We start from the raw sequence: 17,096 nt of genomic DNA, 5'->3' as shown, positions 1-17,096 counted from the left end.
CCAGAGACAGAACCTTGAGAACAGGCCTGTGTGGGTTCTAATACTCAGGGGAGGTGATTTCAGAGGCTCATGGAGAAGATGACTGAACTCCATCTCAAAGAGCAATGGATTTAGCATCATTGAAATCGGGTCCAAGTCTTTAGCTCTATTCTTCCTTACTCGGTGGCTTTGGAAGTACCTCCTAAATTTCAATTTCCTAGTTTGTAAAATAATAATAGTAATGTCTGCCTCCACCACCTTAGAGTCCACAGAGCCCAATGCAAAAGGAATACTTGTCAATATGAATGATAACATATGTCAGCATATGCAGAAAACTATGAACTCTACAATTCTGGCAATGAAAATCACAAAGGTACACAATGAGGAGTAAGAAACATGACAGTAATCTAAAAAGAGTGATGAAGATTTACAGGAAATTAACAAAAAGAATGTGTGTACAAGTCAAAGAGGAAAATAAAAGTTTGGAACTCACAAATGCTTATAAACATAGCTAAAGGCAGTGAAGAAAGTTTTCCTGTTTGTGGGCAAGAGAAGCGCAAGAAAGCTGCAGTTATACTCTCTATAAAGCTGATGATGAAAATTTAAAAAAACAGAGAACTAATTTTATTTTTCTTCCACCCTCTGTTAAGGAAAAAAGTCTTCAAGTGGGAAAATATAAAATACAAGCCAACATAAAGGAACTGAAGACCAAGATAGATGAAGAAGTCGAAGATTTCTTTCCAGAATGTGGGGACAACTTTTCAGTACAATTTCCAAACTGGAGGAGATGACGTCGCAGCTGCTGCAGAGATGGAGAGACGCAAGGAGGGCCTGGATGGGGACAGATGCGCTTCCAACTTTATACTCATGACGTATTTTGTATTGGCCTATTCACTGAGGGTCCTCAGTCCAAACAGGATGGGAGATACCGGTCTGTCAAATTATATTGCTATACATACGAAAGGGGGTAGGGAGGGAAAGAGCCAATAAGAATCGGTTGGCCATGATAGTATGCATCTTAATGGATTATGACAGACCAGAATAAAGTACTCAGCCTATCTAAATGAAATATAATAGAGATAAATACAAAATTCAAAAAAATAAAAAAGCAAAAATAGGTGGTCCCCTAAATAAAAATGACATTTTTGTCATTAAAAGAATACACAGTGCTCCAGTTTATCTAGCCTGATTCTTTTTGTCTCCTCTCTTTTTGGTGTTTCAACTGAAAAAATACAGATAAGCCACCTTTTGGTGTATTCTTTCCACATCTACTGAATATCTTCTTTTCTCCAGGCACTGTGCCAGGTGTTACAGACACAGAAATGATTAAAATAATACCTTTGCCTTTCAAAGATTTCACCGTTTTGTAAAGGAGACATACTCTCGAAAAATACGGTTTGAGAGTCTATGATCAGGGCAGGTACAGGCGAACACTCAAGGTGCTATAGAGTATCTGCCAAGATGGTGACAGTGGAGATGATTTGATCAGGTAAGACTCCACAGAGCAAAGAAGTCAGGCTTGCTTTAGGTACACGTTTTCCAGGAGGATTTAGAGGGAAGGGCTTGATGGCCATCAGGCAAAGGGAACAGCAGATGTAAAGGCCAGGCGACAGAGGCCAGAGGACATAGGGAGGAGCAGCACCGTGAGGGAGACAAACGTGGAGCCATCCGCAAAAACAGAGCAGGAAGATAACTTGCTTGCTATGCTAATAAGGCTGAACTTACTGTTGAAAGCACCTAATGATGAGATAGAGCTACAAGGCAGGAGTTACCTTCTTTTTTTGATAAAACCTTAAAAATTGATTAAAGATATCAATGCATTATGGCAGGATTACCTAAAAATACAATAATACGTGTAGTATTTAAAAATCATGCATGATGTGGAACGGAAGGAATGGAAGTTACAGGAAGTCGTGAGGGAAGGAGACAGCTGCTGCACTGGTCCTACCAGCCAAATCAACCCTGGCAATCCCTAAGATGACAGATGCCACCGCCCGATCATCCTTGTATTCAGGAGAAGGAAAAAGGAAAATGATCAAGGCTCAATTTTGCTAACTCAGAAAATCAGAGAACTGCAAGCATCTTCCCTGGAGAATGTTTCAGTGATTAATACTACTACATACATTCTTTTCATGCTAATCTATTTCATGTTGCAATTATATATAAACATAGAGAGGGAAAGAAACCATTCCATAGGCAAGCACACAGAAAGGCTTTCAAGAAATGAATGTGGTCATTTACAAGGCCACACCAGTAAAATGGCACAGTTTTATATGTCAAGCATAGCAAATTATTGTGATCATCATTTTATTCTTAGTACCTAACACTCTGTATCAGATTTTTATGAGCCTGCTTTTTCCATTTCTCTAATAGATATCTGACTATGAAATATTTTATTTCACTGTGTTCTGTTTTGCCATTAGGTACTATAGGATACTATGAGTTTAAGTGTTTGCTCTTTGCTTTCTTTTTTTTTCTTTTTTTTTTAGATTTTTATTTATTTATTTGACAGAGACAGAGAGAGACACAGCGAGAGAGGGAACACAAGCAGGGGGAGTGGGAGAGGAAGAAGCAGGCTTCCCGCCTAGCAGGGAGCCCGATGCAGGGCTCAATCCCAGGACCCTGGAGCCATGACCTGAGCCGAAGGCATACACTTAACGACTGAGCCACCCAGGCGCCCCTGCTCTTGGCTTTCTTAACTGTACTCCTACTTCCTTTCCCAAATCATCCTCTCTTTTGCTTGTTTTAGGAAAGGCTATACATTTTGATACTTAACATATTGTGTTATGACATTTTACAGGCCACCTGACGTTTTCCTAACAGGATTATACTACAGGCTCCATGTTAAATACTTCAACACTTCAAATAAGCACAGAAATCATATACACAATGGAACAAAAGAGCCTATCTGAGCCGCTTTATGACCTTGCACAGAATTCCCTCACCACCACTTAACATAGAATTGTTTTTATTTCAGCAATGTTCTTTTACTTAAGTCCTAAACATCTAAAACATGGCAAATGTAAATATGTACTATAAATTCTTAATTATGAGGATCACTAAGGTTTCATGCAGCTTCCTGCCTTGGAGATAGATTCTTTTTGTACAAAATCAGCCAAAATTGACAGATAAAAGTGAATGACGTGATCAAAGTTAAACTTTGCTTATGATGCCCTTCTCTTGATACCAGTGTCACTCTACTGCATTGTCTTTGAGAGTTACGTTCTGCTTCAATTTATCTAGTGGTGTTGAAGCCAAAATCTCTCCCACCATTTTCTGCCTTCATTGTCATGTTCAGAAAGACTAGCAACCTAGAAGTTGAGTTAAATATTGGGGTCCCTGAGATCTCCATGTCAAAAAATAAAGCACTTTGGGATCACAAAAGGGCAACACTGCCCCTCTGTTTGGGAGGTGTTTAAATTGAATCTAGAAAGACCCCTTGCTAATTTTTAATCCCACATACTGTTTTACAACTATACCAGAGATTATTCTGGTATGGTAGCAACTAAGAAATAATCTTATTCTATATTCCAACACTACTTAATTAAAAATGTGCCACCCAGGGACAATGTTTTCCATTTCTCTACCAATATGGACCATTCCCAGTTTCTACAACAATATCTTCCAACATGTGCATGGGAATGCGTGCATGTGCACGCACACAAACAAACACACACACACACACACACACACACACACACACAAAATGACAATTTCATCTCAGCAACTCATTTCCCTTACAGACCATTTTCAATTTAGCTCCTTCCTTCTGTTTGGCTATCTGCTAATCTGATTTTAAAAGACAAACACAGGGCGCCTGGGTGGCTCAGTTGGTTAAGCATCTGCCTTGGCTCAGGTCATGATTCCAGGACCCTGGGATCAAGCCCTATGTTGGGCTCCATGCTCAGTGGGGAGTTTGTTTCTTCTCCCTCTGCCCCTCCTCCCTGCTCATGCTTGTTCTCTCTTTCTCTCTCTCAAATAAATAAATAAAATCTTTAATAAAAAAAAAACTGTTTTAAAAAAAGACAAACACGTATTATCTTTGAAAACTAAAGATGTCTTGAAGATAGATACATATTCAATCTCCTAGAGCACAGCTATTAGCCCAGAGAGAAATTTAACTTTCTCAAATTTTCCCCAAAATCTCTCTCTTGGCTCTGATATAGCAAAGGTCAGGTTAATAGGAAACTGTCGGGCTCTCAGTTGTGAGCCATTCAGTTCAGATATCTATTCAGTGTAATCCAGGCATCTACCAACTCCAAAGCTTACAACTAATTCCAAAAAGAGTTTATCAGTGCCCTTGACTCAAAGGGCATTTTTTAAAAAATCTCTCTATATAGGTTATAACTGCAGAGTAAGTCAAGTAATAAGATTATAGGTTATAGTTTGCTTTTAAACTATACAACAAACGCAATTTAGGAAGGCAGGTGAATTTATATATTTACATGATGTTTCTAAACTAATATCAACCTATGACCTCAGTTGTAAGTACCATAATTGCCAGTCGGGGGCGGGGGGAAATGGTTACAGAAACAAATATGTCTTTCATGATTTAGAAGCACATAGAATCTTATTCTAGAGCACTGCCAAATAATGAGAGGTACTTAATAAAAAAAGTAATTAGAGCTATAGCCAACAGATACATATCATACCATTTTTTCCCTTGTGATTTAAAAACCTTAAGAGGTAAATTTCATCACTGCTCTATTAAATATTTATGGCATTTAAAACTTTTACAGTTACTAATTTTAAACTACTTAAAATGTCAAATGTTTTCAAGCTTCACTCACTTTCCCAATTATTACATTGGAATGACTCATTAACTGTAACATAAACAGACCCACTTTTACCTCCTGTTATACTATATCTCTGATTTTATTACCAGAGTACCACTTTTCCATGAACCATGACAAAAATTCATTGGAGGGAAAAAAAACCCAAACCAAACACATACTCTTTCTCTTCCAAATACCAATTTTCCCCAAAAGAATGGAATAATAATAATTTGTAACAGATTTCACATGTACATTCTTTACCATTACATAACACTGTACATGGTACATAATAGTACATAGTACCTGAACACCTTAGCAAAAGACATTCTGACAAAAACTTTACCCTCCAGAAATCAATTGGGAAACAAAAATACCTTTACAAAAATAGTAGCATATCAGATTTGGTCTTTACTAAATGCACCTGGAGCAATCAGCTTTAGAGAGGGTCTAAATTCATTGACTAAAAACAAGGAAAGCTGGTTCTAGAAGTCAAATAAAAAATTACATATGCATACATACGTACATGTATACCTCTTGAAGCACACAGACAACTACAGCTTTAGAACTCACTGAAGAAATTTGAGTGTGGAAACCTTAGACATCAGAGTTTCCCCCAAAAAAGCAGTCAAGAAGATAATCCAATGGTCAATGATACCTCCATTATTTAGAAATACAACTTACTATAATTTAGAGTTATGGGTAAACTATTATTTCTCAAGAAATTGTAAATCTTTTTTTAAACCCTGAAAGCCCTCAAATTACAATATTAATCTCCAGGGTAAACATTTTCATTTAAATATATTTGGTTAATTGAGGCTTTTTGATGAGTTCACTCTTCCTTTAAGAAGGACTTTCATGTGATGTGATGAGCACTGGGTGTTATACACAACTGATGAATTGCTGAGCTCCATCTGAAATAAGTGATGTACTATATATTGACTAATTGAATTTAAAAAAAGAACTTAATATATTTTTTAAAATGCCAACATAAGAATGATATAAATATCTCAATTATAAAAATAAATTACGACTTTGGTAAGGACTTTCAGTGATAATCACAAGGTCTCCTAAAGCTCCACAGTTTTTATCTGCATTTAGTTTGGGGCATTTATTTCTCTTTCTGAGATTTTCCTTTTTAAGTGAGCTTAGCATTTAACCCTATGATTCAAAACCTGTTTTTAAAGATCTGTTTGTTAAAAGAGTATTTCTAAAAGTTCCTAAGTGAAATACCTATTAAAACAATTATCCATATATTCTATGAGAATTCACTCCACCACCGCCACAACACAGCTCATTTCACTACATGAATGTAGGTAATTCTTGAAACATGTCCTATTTTAAGCAAATATTCTGCGACAAGTCTCCCTTTCCCCATCATACTTGTTATCTTGAAAAATAGCAATGATTCTAGACAAATACTAAAAAGGTTATTGAGGCCAAAATTTCTCAATCAATAAAAATGTTTAAAAATTAAGCTAAGAAAGAATTGAAGTACCAGCCCACTGAAAAAATCAGATCAAAGCCTGCATTATTTAATATTTCACCAGAGATATTCACTACCAATCTGAATATGCATATCTGGGATGTACATTACAATGTTGGATAAGCTTTCTCTTTCTACTATTTTCAGGAGCTGGGCCAGTCTGTGAACTTAGTTCACAGCTCAATCACTAAGAAGGAAAGAAAGAGATTTTAAAAGGAGAGTGGAGGACTTAGATAAACTGACTAATTGGCAACCTAAAGGTCGAGGGACTCATTAGTTGACAATATTAAGACCCTAATATTGATTTATCTGAAGTAAAGGTGATTCAAATTCTAAATATGGTGTCAAATTGAGAAAAATAGATATTTATAAAGCAAAACTGATACTCTGTTGTAAAAAAATTCAGAGCCATGTAATAGCAGGTGTCACTGTCCCTTATCATCTGTTCACAGTGGATAGTTATGAGCCCCACTATAGTTCTTGTTGACACCCAGAGAAAGTCACATTTCAGTGAGCTCTACAAGACTGCCCTTGGTTGTCTTTGATTTGGAAATTGGTTTTTTCGTAAGAGAGAAATCTACATTAGAGCTGAGCCATTAAAAACAGAATTATGAAAAATAAAGTAATATTAACACATGCCCATTTACTTTGGGGAAAAAAGTTACAATGGAATTTCAATGAAAAGAATTTGTAAAATGTTATATTCCATCATATTTTTAACTTAAACTTAAAAAAAAACTACATTAAATGGTGTAGTGTAAATAAAATGAGGCTAATGATCAGTTCTTGGAAATGAAAAGTAAATACAACTCCAAATGGACAAGACATTTACATAAAAATTAATTATGTTGGCATGAGTAGGTGAAAGGCACCTGCCTAGTTATTATGAATTCTCAGTGGGCAGTGCTTAAATGAAAGTCTATTTTTTAACTTACTCTAGAAAGTTCACCAATTTCAGAATTTGTAGGAAGCTGCTACTGTAAAAGTCATAGGGACGAGAATACTCTTCCAATAAGATCATCTCCCTCATATAATCAGTGATTCCAAATGCAAGTTTCTGATTAGTATATGGAATGGGATAATTTACACTCATGAGAAAGTATAAAATAACAACAGAATTTTCATTCAAAATATCTGATATGCAATTACTTATACACTTTATTGAACTTCTTATATTAACAGGATTACTTGAGATTGAAGGTGCCCCTTTAGCAACCAAAACTGCTGAAGCTTTACAAATAGTTACAAGTAATTCACAACCACTGAAATAACAGTATTTCTGAACAATAAAGTCTTTAAGAAGAAACATATGAGGAAGATACTAATTTGAAGGTCTCTTCTGTTAGAGTTCCTACTAATTTCAGTACCACAATTCCACAAGTATATATTTCTGTGCTAAATAATTAAGACTAAATTTTATCATAGCAGTATAATTTATATACTACCCATGTCTCACCATTATATTGTATGTTATTTAAATCAAGGATTAATGGGCTTTTTCTATAAAAGGACAGATAGTAAAGAATATCATGTAGGTCTTCATATCAAGAGAGGGAAATTAAGTTTAAGAAAACTTTGTTGATAAAATACAAAATATAATAATAATAACTGAATACAAATTTTTGCCATACAGGTCTACCAATGAGAGGAATATAAGTTTTTTGTGCCACAAAGAATTCCTTTAATTTTTTTCCAAACATTTAAAAAAACTTTTTTTCCAAACATTTAAAAAAAGAAAAACCACTCTTAGCTCACTGGCCCTACAAAACAAGGCAGTGGGCCATATTTGGCCAACCTCTGAGCTAAATATTACATTATCTTACAATTGATGTTATGCAATTCTATTAATTTGTTTTCACGAAAGAGGTCAATTAATTCAATCTTGATATAGAAATTGGGTCCCATAAAGGAACCTTTTGTATGTGATATAATTTCCAAAATTTCAGAAGACAATAATATTAATTACTAAGAGTGAGCACTATGTGTCCTGTGAAAGTCATATTTTTGACCCCGAGCTAGCTATGAGTTGTGTCATCCCCAGAGCTGGAGACTGCCCTTATCAGAAATTATTTGGGATGCATGTAATCAGAAGTGGGGAGAAGGCACCAAACTGAAGAAAACAAATCAGTATGGCTGTTAGAAAAGTGAGTCAAAGTGCACACACCTGTATGTCCAAAGGCCAGCTATTTATGCATTGTATCATATAATTATATTTCATCAGTACTTCACTGTTACAGTCTAGTTATTTTTTGCCATGGGAACAAATGCTTGGGAGAAGAAGGAAAAGCAGGAAGCTTCAGGAAAGAATTACAAGGTTGAGTTTTAACAATTTGGGAATCTGTCCAGTTGCATTCACATTGCATCCCTGAGCCCACAAGACTGATGATCCACTCAAGCAATTACCTTCATCTATTGCTGATTTTAACATATCCTTTCCATGCTTCTGTCAGAGTAGATATCAGATGAACCCTTTTTTCAATTAGATAAAAGAAAGAACTTAACTTTTAATTAAGTTATTCATAAGCTATGTGGTGAGCATTAAATATTTTCAAAGTTAAGACTCAGGAGGCCAAGAAGCCTTCATCACATGATGTGCAAGAGTAAAAATAACTAGTCCATACACCTGTTCCTTCTTTTGTGGTGAGTCAACCTCTCCCCCCAAAAATCTTAATGTTCAGCAAGGAACTGTGGGTCCATAAGAATAATTATAAAAATAGATATCTCCCTTCTCAATTCATGTCTCTTGGTAGCAAGTGAAGAAACCAACAACAGTCTGTGCAATGTATCAGAGAGCAAGCCCTTCCGGGAGGACCTGTCTCTAAACTTCCATGTAAGGAACACCTCAACATAATAACAAATTTGTCTTGACCAGAATAAAGAGGAAAGACCTGGGGCTGGTTCACTCCTTCTGAAGTGTCAAGTAGGGCGCTAGTAGGCAAAGAATGTGGTCTATTCAACATATTTCATCTTTAGACAAGTGAGGAGTAAGCAAAGCCACCAAATATGTGGGAGCATGTACATCTGGTGGTTTATACAGATTTATTTACATATATACACGTGCACATACATGTGAACATGTATATGTGTGTATTTGCAAAGAATCCTTCCAATGTAAAGTTACCATGTTGATTAACTAGATCAACTAACATTCAAATTAAAGTGCATCTAATCCCTGAGCTGTTCCTGGTTTAGAGTGCTGTCCCATGAAAGCTTTCACATGGGCAGCCTTGGGTCGTCTTCGGGGCTGACTCAGTGGAGAACAGAATTGCTCTTGGTGAATCAGCTGTAAATGAAGGGAGAAAGTCTTTGTATGCACCTGGGAGACTGACCTTTAATTTTATTTATATTCAGTTCTCCCTGACTTTAACATTGGTATTAAAGATTGATTCATGTTTTAATATAAAGCCTTGTCCAGAAGAATTACTGGTGTTACTGTAACACTTTAAAAATGCTTATGCTGAAAAAAATTAAAAATACAAAAAATACAAATGCTTATGCTGGTTGATGATCTCTTGTCCATACACTGAATCCCAGCCTTGCTGGTAAACATATACACTTGTTCTTCCGAACAAGATAAAACATATGAAGCACTTGGTAGTAAGCAGACCTTGCTTCCTTCCAAAAATTAAAAAAAAAAAATACTGAGTATTAAAGAATAAAACAAAAATTGGGAAATGAATTTTTTCTCATATATATTATTGCAAATCATACTATCTAGGTGATATCAGCAAGAAATTATTAAATGCGATTTTAATTAGATGAGGGCATTTAATTGTATTTTTGACACTTTAAGAACTGTCAACTCAATATATATGGTAACCAAGAACTCCAACTTTATTATTTAAATAATTCCTAATAATTTAAAATTTTATAGGTTCTTTAAGTTTTGCAAATGTTTAGAAGAGCATTAAACCACTTCATGAACAAACCAAACCTGAGATTATACAGAACCAGGGTTGAAATTTTAAGTGTCAGCCAGAGGCCCAGCCAAAGCTAAGCACTCCTGAATATTCTGCTCTCCTCAGGTCTCAGCAGCTCCTCTGCTCTTCACTAAAAATTAGATCTATTACAAAAGAAAGCTATTTAATGTCGAGCTGCCTTTTATTGGACTTCAAGAAAAACATAAACAACTGTCAATCAATCATATTTATATATTATTAACGCAAATATAGGCAGTGCCTTGGAAAGACAGGACTGTCTAGGCCAGACTTCAGCCCTGCTTTTCTGAAGGGAAGGATGCTTCAAGTGATGTGCTTTACATTGTAAGAGTGACCTCTAGTGCCTTCCTTCTTTGTTGAACTTCTGTAGTTGGACGATGAATTACTTATGCCTTCTCTACAAAACTTTCTGTGCATGGGTATGTGTGTCTGTCTAGTTATCGTTTGTTTGTTGCAATGCTTGTCAAATGCTGCCATTACAGCCGTCCAAGGTTCTGACTAGGTGAAAATAGGCAAATTTTCTTGTCTCATGGAATTCTTATACAACTAAATTAAAACTGAATCTGAAACACAGTGCAGCATCTGAGGGATGTTCTCTTCTTGCAGAGTGATGGATACACCATGCCATTAAATGAGTTAATACTGCATGGGACCTTGAAATCACAGCAGCCATGCAATGTACATGGACATTTGACTTGTGCCACAAGGGTCATTTATCACGTTTTTCCCACATCAGAGTGCTTTAGAGTGTTCAAGGGATGTGCCATAGCAAATGCCTGATTACTGGCTTATTTGTATTCCCTAAACCTAAACCGGGTTATACAGCAGCAACATCAATTCCTGAACAGGCCTCATAGCCCTTTCTGGAAAAGCAAATGAGCTTTTCTTTTTAAATCAGAGAAAGAGATAAAAAGTTGAATTTGCAGAGCTTATATATCATTTATCGAGGAGGGGGAAATTCTCCCATTTAGGGATTTTAAGCCAAATATAACTTTTAAAACTTTTTCTATCTCTAATAAAAAGTGGATGAAGGGAGTCCTGCCAAATTATTTTGGGTGATACTTAAATAAGAAATAAGGTCTTAATAAATCTTCCCTGAATCAATTAACTTAGAATATTCCATCACAAATGTATAAAGTTAAAAATAATGCTTTTAAGAATTCATACTTCTGATAAATCACCTAAATGTTTTTCCTTTAAGCAAAATCTACATTTTGCTTAAAGGAAATCAAGCCCCCTCTTTCCAGAGTACTCAAATCTCATTCTTCAGGGAGTGAGGGCACAATTCTAAATACTGGGGTTCACCTCTACCAGTTTTGCTCCTGAATTCTGCAGTGCATTTCGGTTATTAGCCTGGTATGATTTTAAAGATGCAGCCAGCTATCAGTCTACCAATGCAAACTTCAGAAATCTAAGCTAATGCAGCATAAGGTAAAGTCTGCCAGTTGTTTTCCTGTTACACATAATTCCAATAAAATTCAGTAATCCTTAAAAAGGAAGAAATGATATTCACAGGCTATTCCCTGGTTAAGATGCTAATTTAATGTTTTCCTAGAACTTGGGCTTTCTCAATGAATATTCAAAGATGAGAGGATAAGAGTCTGCTCGTGGACAAAAAAAAAAAAAAAGAAAGAAAGAAATGACATTTTGCATATTTTGACCAGACCAGGAGGAAAGATAGACGTGGGTAAAGCCAGACATATCTGCAAGATTTTTAAGTGAGGCTTCATTTACAGCAACATGCTTTGCAGCAATGCCAGTTGCAAATAATAATCATAAAAACAACAGAATTAAAGTTTTGCAGAGAGCCCCCCCCCCATCACTGCAAGTTTTAAATCATTTGCTGTATACTTACAGGAATTCCCAGCTCTGACCCTCTTCCAATTTTGAGTAGATAACAGAAGTAGCGTCTTGAGGACAGCTCCGGTGATAGACCCCATGTTCACATTTGTTGGGCTCCCCCAAAAGATCTTGAGTGGCTCTCCGAGCGCTGTCTGGGTCTTCAGCACCTCTGGGTCTCTCAGTTGCTCTCCCTCCTTCCCTCCCCTCTCTCTCCCTCTCTGTCTCACACACACACACAGAGACACACACACACAGGCGCACACACACCCCCCACACACAGCCCTGACTCCTCAGTGAAAGCCCCCCCCAGCATCTTCCCTAACAAGCATCCACAGCGACCAGGCCACGCCCACTCCTCTCGGCGGCGGTCCCCGACAGTGGCCCTGGTCCCTCCTCCAAATTCACACAGCGCTCGGAGCCCACCGCGCGCCGCACCGCTGACTGAAGCTGCACCTGCAGGCGGCGGCCTGCTGCTCCGGGGCCTCCTCGGGGCTCCCTCCCCGCCCCGCTATTCTCCGACAGTCCTTAACCCTTTCTCCCCTCTAGAGACGAGGCTGGGGGGAAGGGGTGAGGCGGTGGAGCCTCCCGATTTTCTGGAGGTCTTGCCTTTAGCGGAGCCAGTCAACACACTGAGCTAATTCCTGACTATCCGGGAGGGCATCCAGGTAAAACTGCGTTATGTTTCAAAACAAAAGCATAAAAGAAGACAGAAATAACTAAGCAGTATTGGTAAATTGTAGCTAAAACTGTCCTCAGGGAAAATACTTGCTGTTGTTTTTCTCTGTTTATATAAAACTATCCTCTTCAGCTACGGTGCCAGGATTTTATTATGGAAATTCCTCACAAGGAAACAGACATTCCTGTTTGGCAGATATTTAGAATCATCTGGTAATAGTCTGCAAGAAATTAACATTTCTTATTTTAGTGCATCAGGAGGACAAACCCACAAGCCGAAAGCTTCGGATGGATTTATTTTGATGAATACATCATGCTGTGAATAGGCAGCTGCATTCTACAAATTCTTTAATAACAATTCCCAAAAGGCCTGAAATGAAGAACGATGGGATACTGAAGGGGACCCCCCCACACATATGTACACACATCCCGAAACTGAACACTGTAAAGATATAATTCAGATGCTCTAAAGGAGAGAGGAATAAAGTTGAATTCACAAGCTCACCGACTACAGAAAAATTACTCTTCTAATGGCTGATCCATGAATACTGCTATTTCTTGAATAGAATATTAAAATATTTAAATAATGGGGTTAATATCAGATAATAAGTGTATCACATGGTATCACAGAGGATAAGTAATCTCTTTAAAATAAATGTGAAGATATTTAACTGATAATGTGCTAGATTTTTTAAGAATAGGAATCCTAGAGTTCTCAAGCATCTCTTGGTGATTACAAATTAGAAGACGCATAAGCCTGTAGCAAACGGTACTTTTGCTATGGAATGAATGAAATAAGAAGAAAAAGGACACATGCATCCTCCTGCCTAACCATAAGAGCTAAACAAATACATTTGGCTCTTGCCAACAAACAAAGCAGAAGAGGTATTTTTTTCTTTTCTTACTTACAGATGAGAAAATAAGAACAGAGAATTTAATTTGTAGAGGTCATAGAGTTAGTTAAGAAGAGTACCAAAGATTGGACTTTGTTTTTCTGACTCCAATTTTACTGTTCTCACCCTGGGACTTACTGCCCCTCACATCAGAGGACACCTTCTCCCTGACCTGGCAGTAGTGGCTAAAACTTGAGGCCCTAGGGAGAAAAAAAAAAACAAACAAAAAAAAAAACAGCAGGGAAAAGAAAGGTCATTGTTTGAGCATTTACTTGTATTTCTAGGCCTATATCCCTGATTTTGTTATTTTTCTGATATAATATATTAGGCAAAAGCAGATACAAGTTGACAATTTATGTTAGGTAATTACTGAAGGGGATTAAATGTTATTGAACACATACTATATGTCATTTGTTATCTAATTAAATTATTATAGCAATCTTTGAGGGAACTATCATTCTGTCTATATAGCCAAGAGACTAAACCACAGAGAAGTTAAGCTGTATGTCCAGAGCGCCACAGTGAGTAACAGAGAAGGCTGGGCTGGCATTCTGGACTACAAAGCTCTAAAATCATTACTTTCAATGACTCCACACTGAAGAACAGGTTCTTGGATTCTCTTGACGAGAAAAGTTGTTTTCCTATTAAAAATGTATACTTGGGGCGCCTGGTTGGCTCATTCGGTTGGTCGTCTGCCTTCGGTTCAGGTCATGATCCCAGGGTCCTGGGATCGAGCCCCGCATCGGGCTCCCTGCTCGGCGGGGAGCCTGCTTCTCCCTCTCCCTCTCCCCTGCTTGCGTTCCCTCTCTCGCTGTGTCTCTCTCTGTCAAATAAATAATTTTTTTAAAAAAGTATACTTAATTGTTCCCATAAAACAAATTAGAGAATGCATTTTAAAAGGACCAGTACACATAAATGAAAAATAACTGAAACTGTCATGCCAATAATAACTTCTTTAGGACAAAGGGTAAATTACCACAGTAGCCATTAATGATGGCTTTTCCATATCAGTGGGTTATAGCTATAGAGTGAGGTGGAGGCTGGCGCTGGAGAGAAGACCACAGCATTTCAAGCTGCCACACCACCTGTCCCTGTCCGATGACCACACAGGGCAGCGACTGCCTGGACAACGTGAAGCAAGGGAGAGAGAGAACATGGACTTTGCAAACAGAGGAGCCTAGATATGAATTCAGCTTTCACTATGGTTCTCATTAAGTGATTCCATTACTCTGGTCCTTGATTTCTTAAAAAAATAATAATAAGAGAATAATGACTAAAAGAGCCACTGTGAGATAAAGTATAAGTATTGAGTAGCTAGCACTGAGTGGGCCCTCATTTACTTACTGGCCTTAGATCTGCATTCTGACTGTTCAGAGGAGTGGTTTGAGTAGGCAATGCTGGAGTCTGGCAGCCCTGGTTCAATGTCTGCCCCAGCTACAGCACCACCCAGCACAAGCTCTTGGGCAAGCTATGTGTCACCTCCACTTCTGTTTCCTCTTCTATGCCCCAAGGATAAATAAAGTATCAACCTCAATGCCAAGACAGTGCCATAAAGTGAAAGCTCCTAGGAGTTACACAATCAATGTTGTTCTTGTAATCACTGTACTCTACAGATCACTTTGCACAGATGAGAAATCCAAAAGGAATTAAGACTTGCCAGAGGGACATGACCCATTAGTGGCAGGAAAGGGTTGGTCACCAAGACCCACTGACCAGTGCTGCTTTTCTCCATCCCCACCAGATGGTGCTTAATGTCAGAAAAAAAAAAAAAAAAAAGAATCTGAATGGGGAAAATCAGAAAAGCATAGAGCCCTAATTTTGCACATCACTGTACTGCTGACTCAGACACGCGAATCACTTCTCCCTGTGCATGCATTTGTGGTTATATTTTCCACCGATTAAGATAAACACAACTGCTGGTGCTTAGGGTTTGGCATATGCATATTATGGGCCAGGCCCTGCCTGAGAAAGCATTATAAATCAAATCAAAATGTTAGAATTTGTAAAATAAGGCTTTCAATTTCCTCTTGGTACTACTTGCCAGAGAACTGTATGTCCCACCACAGTGTACAAGGAGGCTCCTGGATTGTACTTTAGATTGGAAAAAGACCTTTAGGCCACAGGTGAACAAAGTCACATCAAAAGACTAGAAAGCAATCAAGATGCCACTCTTTCCTTTCTTTTATTTGTGTAAACAAATTGTTTCATTTGGTGCCTGAATCTCTTGACTGTTTTTTTTTTCTGGATTTCGGGGAGGGTCTGGGCTTCCTATTCTGCAATTTTGTTGATGTCACTATTCAAAATAGATTTTTTTTTTAACTTATTTGAGAGAGAGAGAGAGAGAGAGAAAGAGTGAGTGTGCGCACATGCATAGGCAGGGGCATAGGGAAAGGGAGAGAGAGTGCTAAGCAGACTCCGCCCTAAGCGCAGAGCCCAATGTGGGGCTTGATCTCACAACCCTGGGATTATCTCCTGAGCAGAAACCAAGAGTCCGTCGCTTAACAGACTGTGCCACCCAGACGCCCCCAAAATAGATTCTTTTTAAAAACTACAATATATTTGAGGTGCAATACTGTGCTTTTAAGGAATATATATTTGGTCATTCACATGACCAAAATATATTTCTCATATTATATTTAGTCTTCTTCTGCAGTTTCTGGCTCACAGCTACTAAAACCCTTGTAATTTCCTGATAAAGGGTGATAAATGTGTCTTTGTTATGTTAATGAAGTGACCTTTGGAAAACCCTTAGGTAGCTTAAGGATGGGGACTGATTGCCAAGAGAACCAACCCTGTGATTAGAGAGTTGGAACTGTCAGTACCTCCCTTGCCTCCCCACTCCTGGGGAGGACTGAGCGCTAGAGATTGAGTTCTATTGCCAGTGGCCAGTGATTTAATTAATCATGCCCATGTAATTGTGTTTGGAGAGCTTCCAGTTTGGTGAACAGGTAGAGTGTAGAGATTTAGGGAGAGTGGTATGTCTGGAGAGGACATGGAAGCTTCGCACCCTTTCGCCATTCCTTGCTCTGTGCATCTCTTTCATCTGGTGTTCTGGAGTTACATCATTTTAGAATAAACCAGTAATCTAGTTAATAAAACATTTCTCTGAGTAGTGTGAACCGCTCTAACAAAATAATCAAACCCAAGGAGGGGGCTGTGGGAACCTCTGATTTATAGCCAGTTGGTCAGAAGTACAGGTAAAGCTGGGGGGAGGACAGTCTTAATAACTGAGCCCTCAGCCTGTGTAATCTGATGTGATCTCTCAGTGGGTGGTGTCAGAACTGAGTTGAATTTTTGGACACCCTTCTGTTATCCTGAGAATTGCTTGTTGGTGTGGGGAATTGGGGAATCACCCCCCCACACAAACACCCACTAAAATTCATCTCAGAAGAGCTACTGATGAGACAATAAAATTTTTGCCACAGCCCCTTCCCAAATATATATTAAATATAAACAATGTTTTCTATGCTATAACGAGTAAACATACAAAAATACTCATTGTTGTCATTGT

At 37.9% G+C, this 17,096-nt stretch overlaps 1 protein-coding gene across 5 annotated transcripts in view; it reads right to left on the bottom strand.

The window, feature by feature from the left end:
- Nucleotides 1-12,460, bottom strand: part of CNTNAP4 (contactin associated protein family member 4) — a 263,654-nt gene extending 251,194 nt beyond the window's left edge. For 4 of the 5 annotated variants that reach the window (XM_073882311.1, XM_025860482.2, XM_073882312.1 and 1 more), the window contains exon 1: nucleotides 12,031-12,460. In XM_073882311.1, coding sequence (XP_073738412.1) covers nucleotides 12,031-12,115 — 85 coding nt within the window. In that variant the 5' untranslated portion in view covers nucleotides 12,116-12,460. The remainder of the gene's footprint in view (nucleotides 1-12,030) is intronic. The other variant, XM_073882313.1, reaches the window with a different exon arrangement.
- Between the last annotated feature and the right edge of the window lie 4,636 nt (nucleotides 12,461-17,096).

This window comes from Callorhinus ursinus, unplaced genomic scaffold, assembly GCF_003265705.2.
Source record: "Callorhinus ursinus isolate GAN/ISIS: 27379988/994484 unplaced genomic scaffold, GSC_fseal_2.0 scaffold46, whole genome shotgun sequence".
Classification (NCBI taxonomy): Eukaryota; Metazoa; Chordata; class Mammalia; order Carnivora; family Otariidae; genus Callorhinus; species Callorhinus ursinus.
This window is presented reverse-complemented; position numbering and strand designations above follow the sequence as displayed.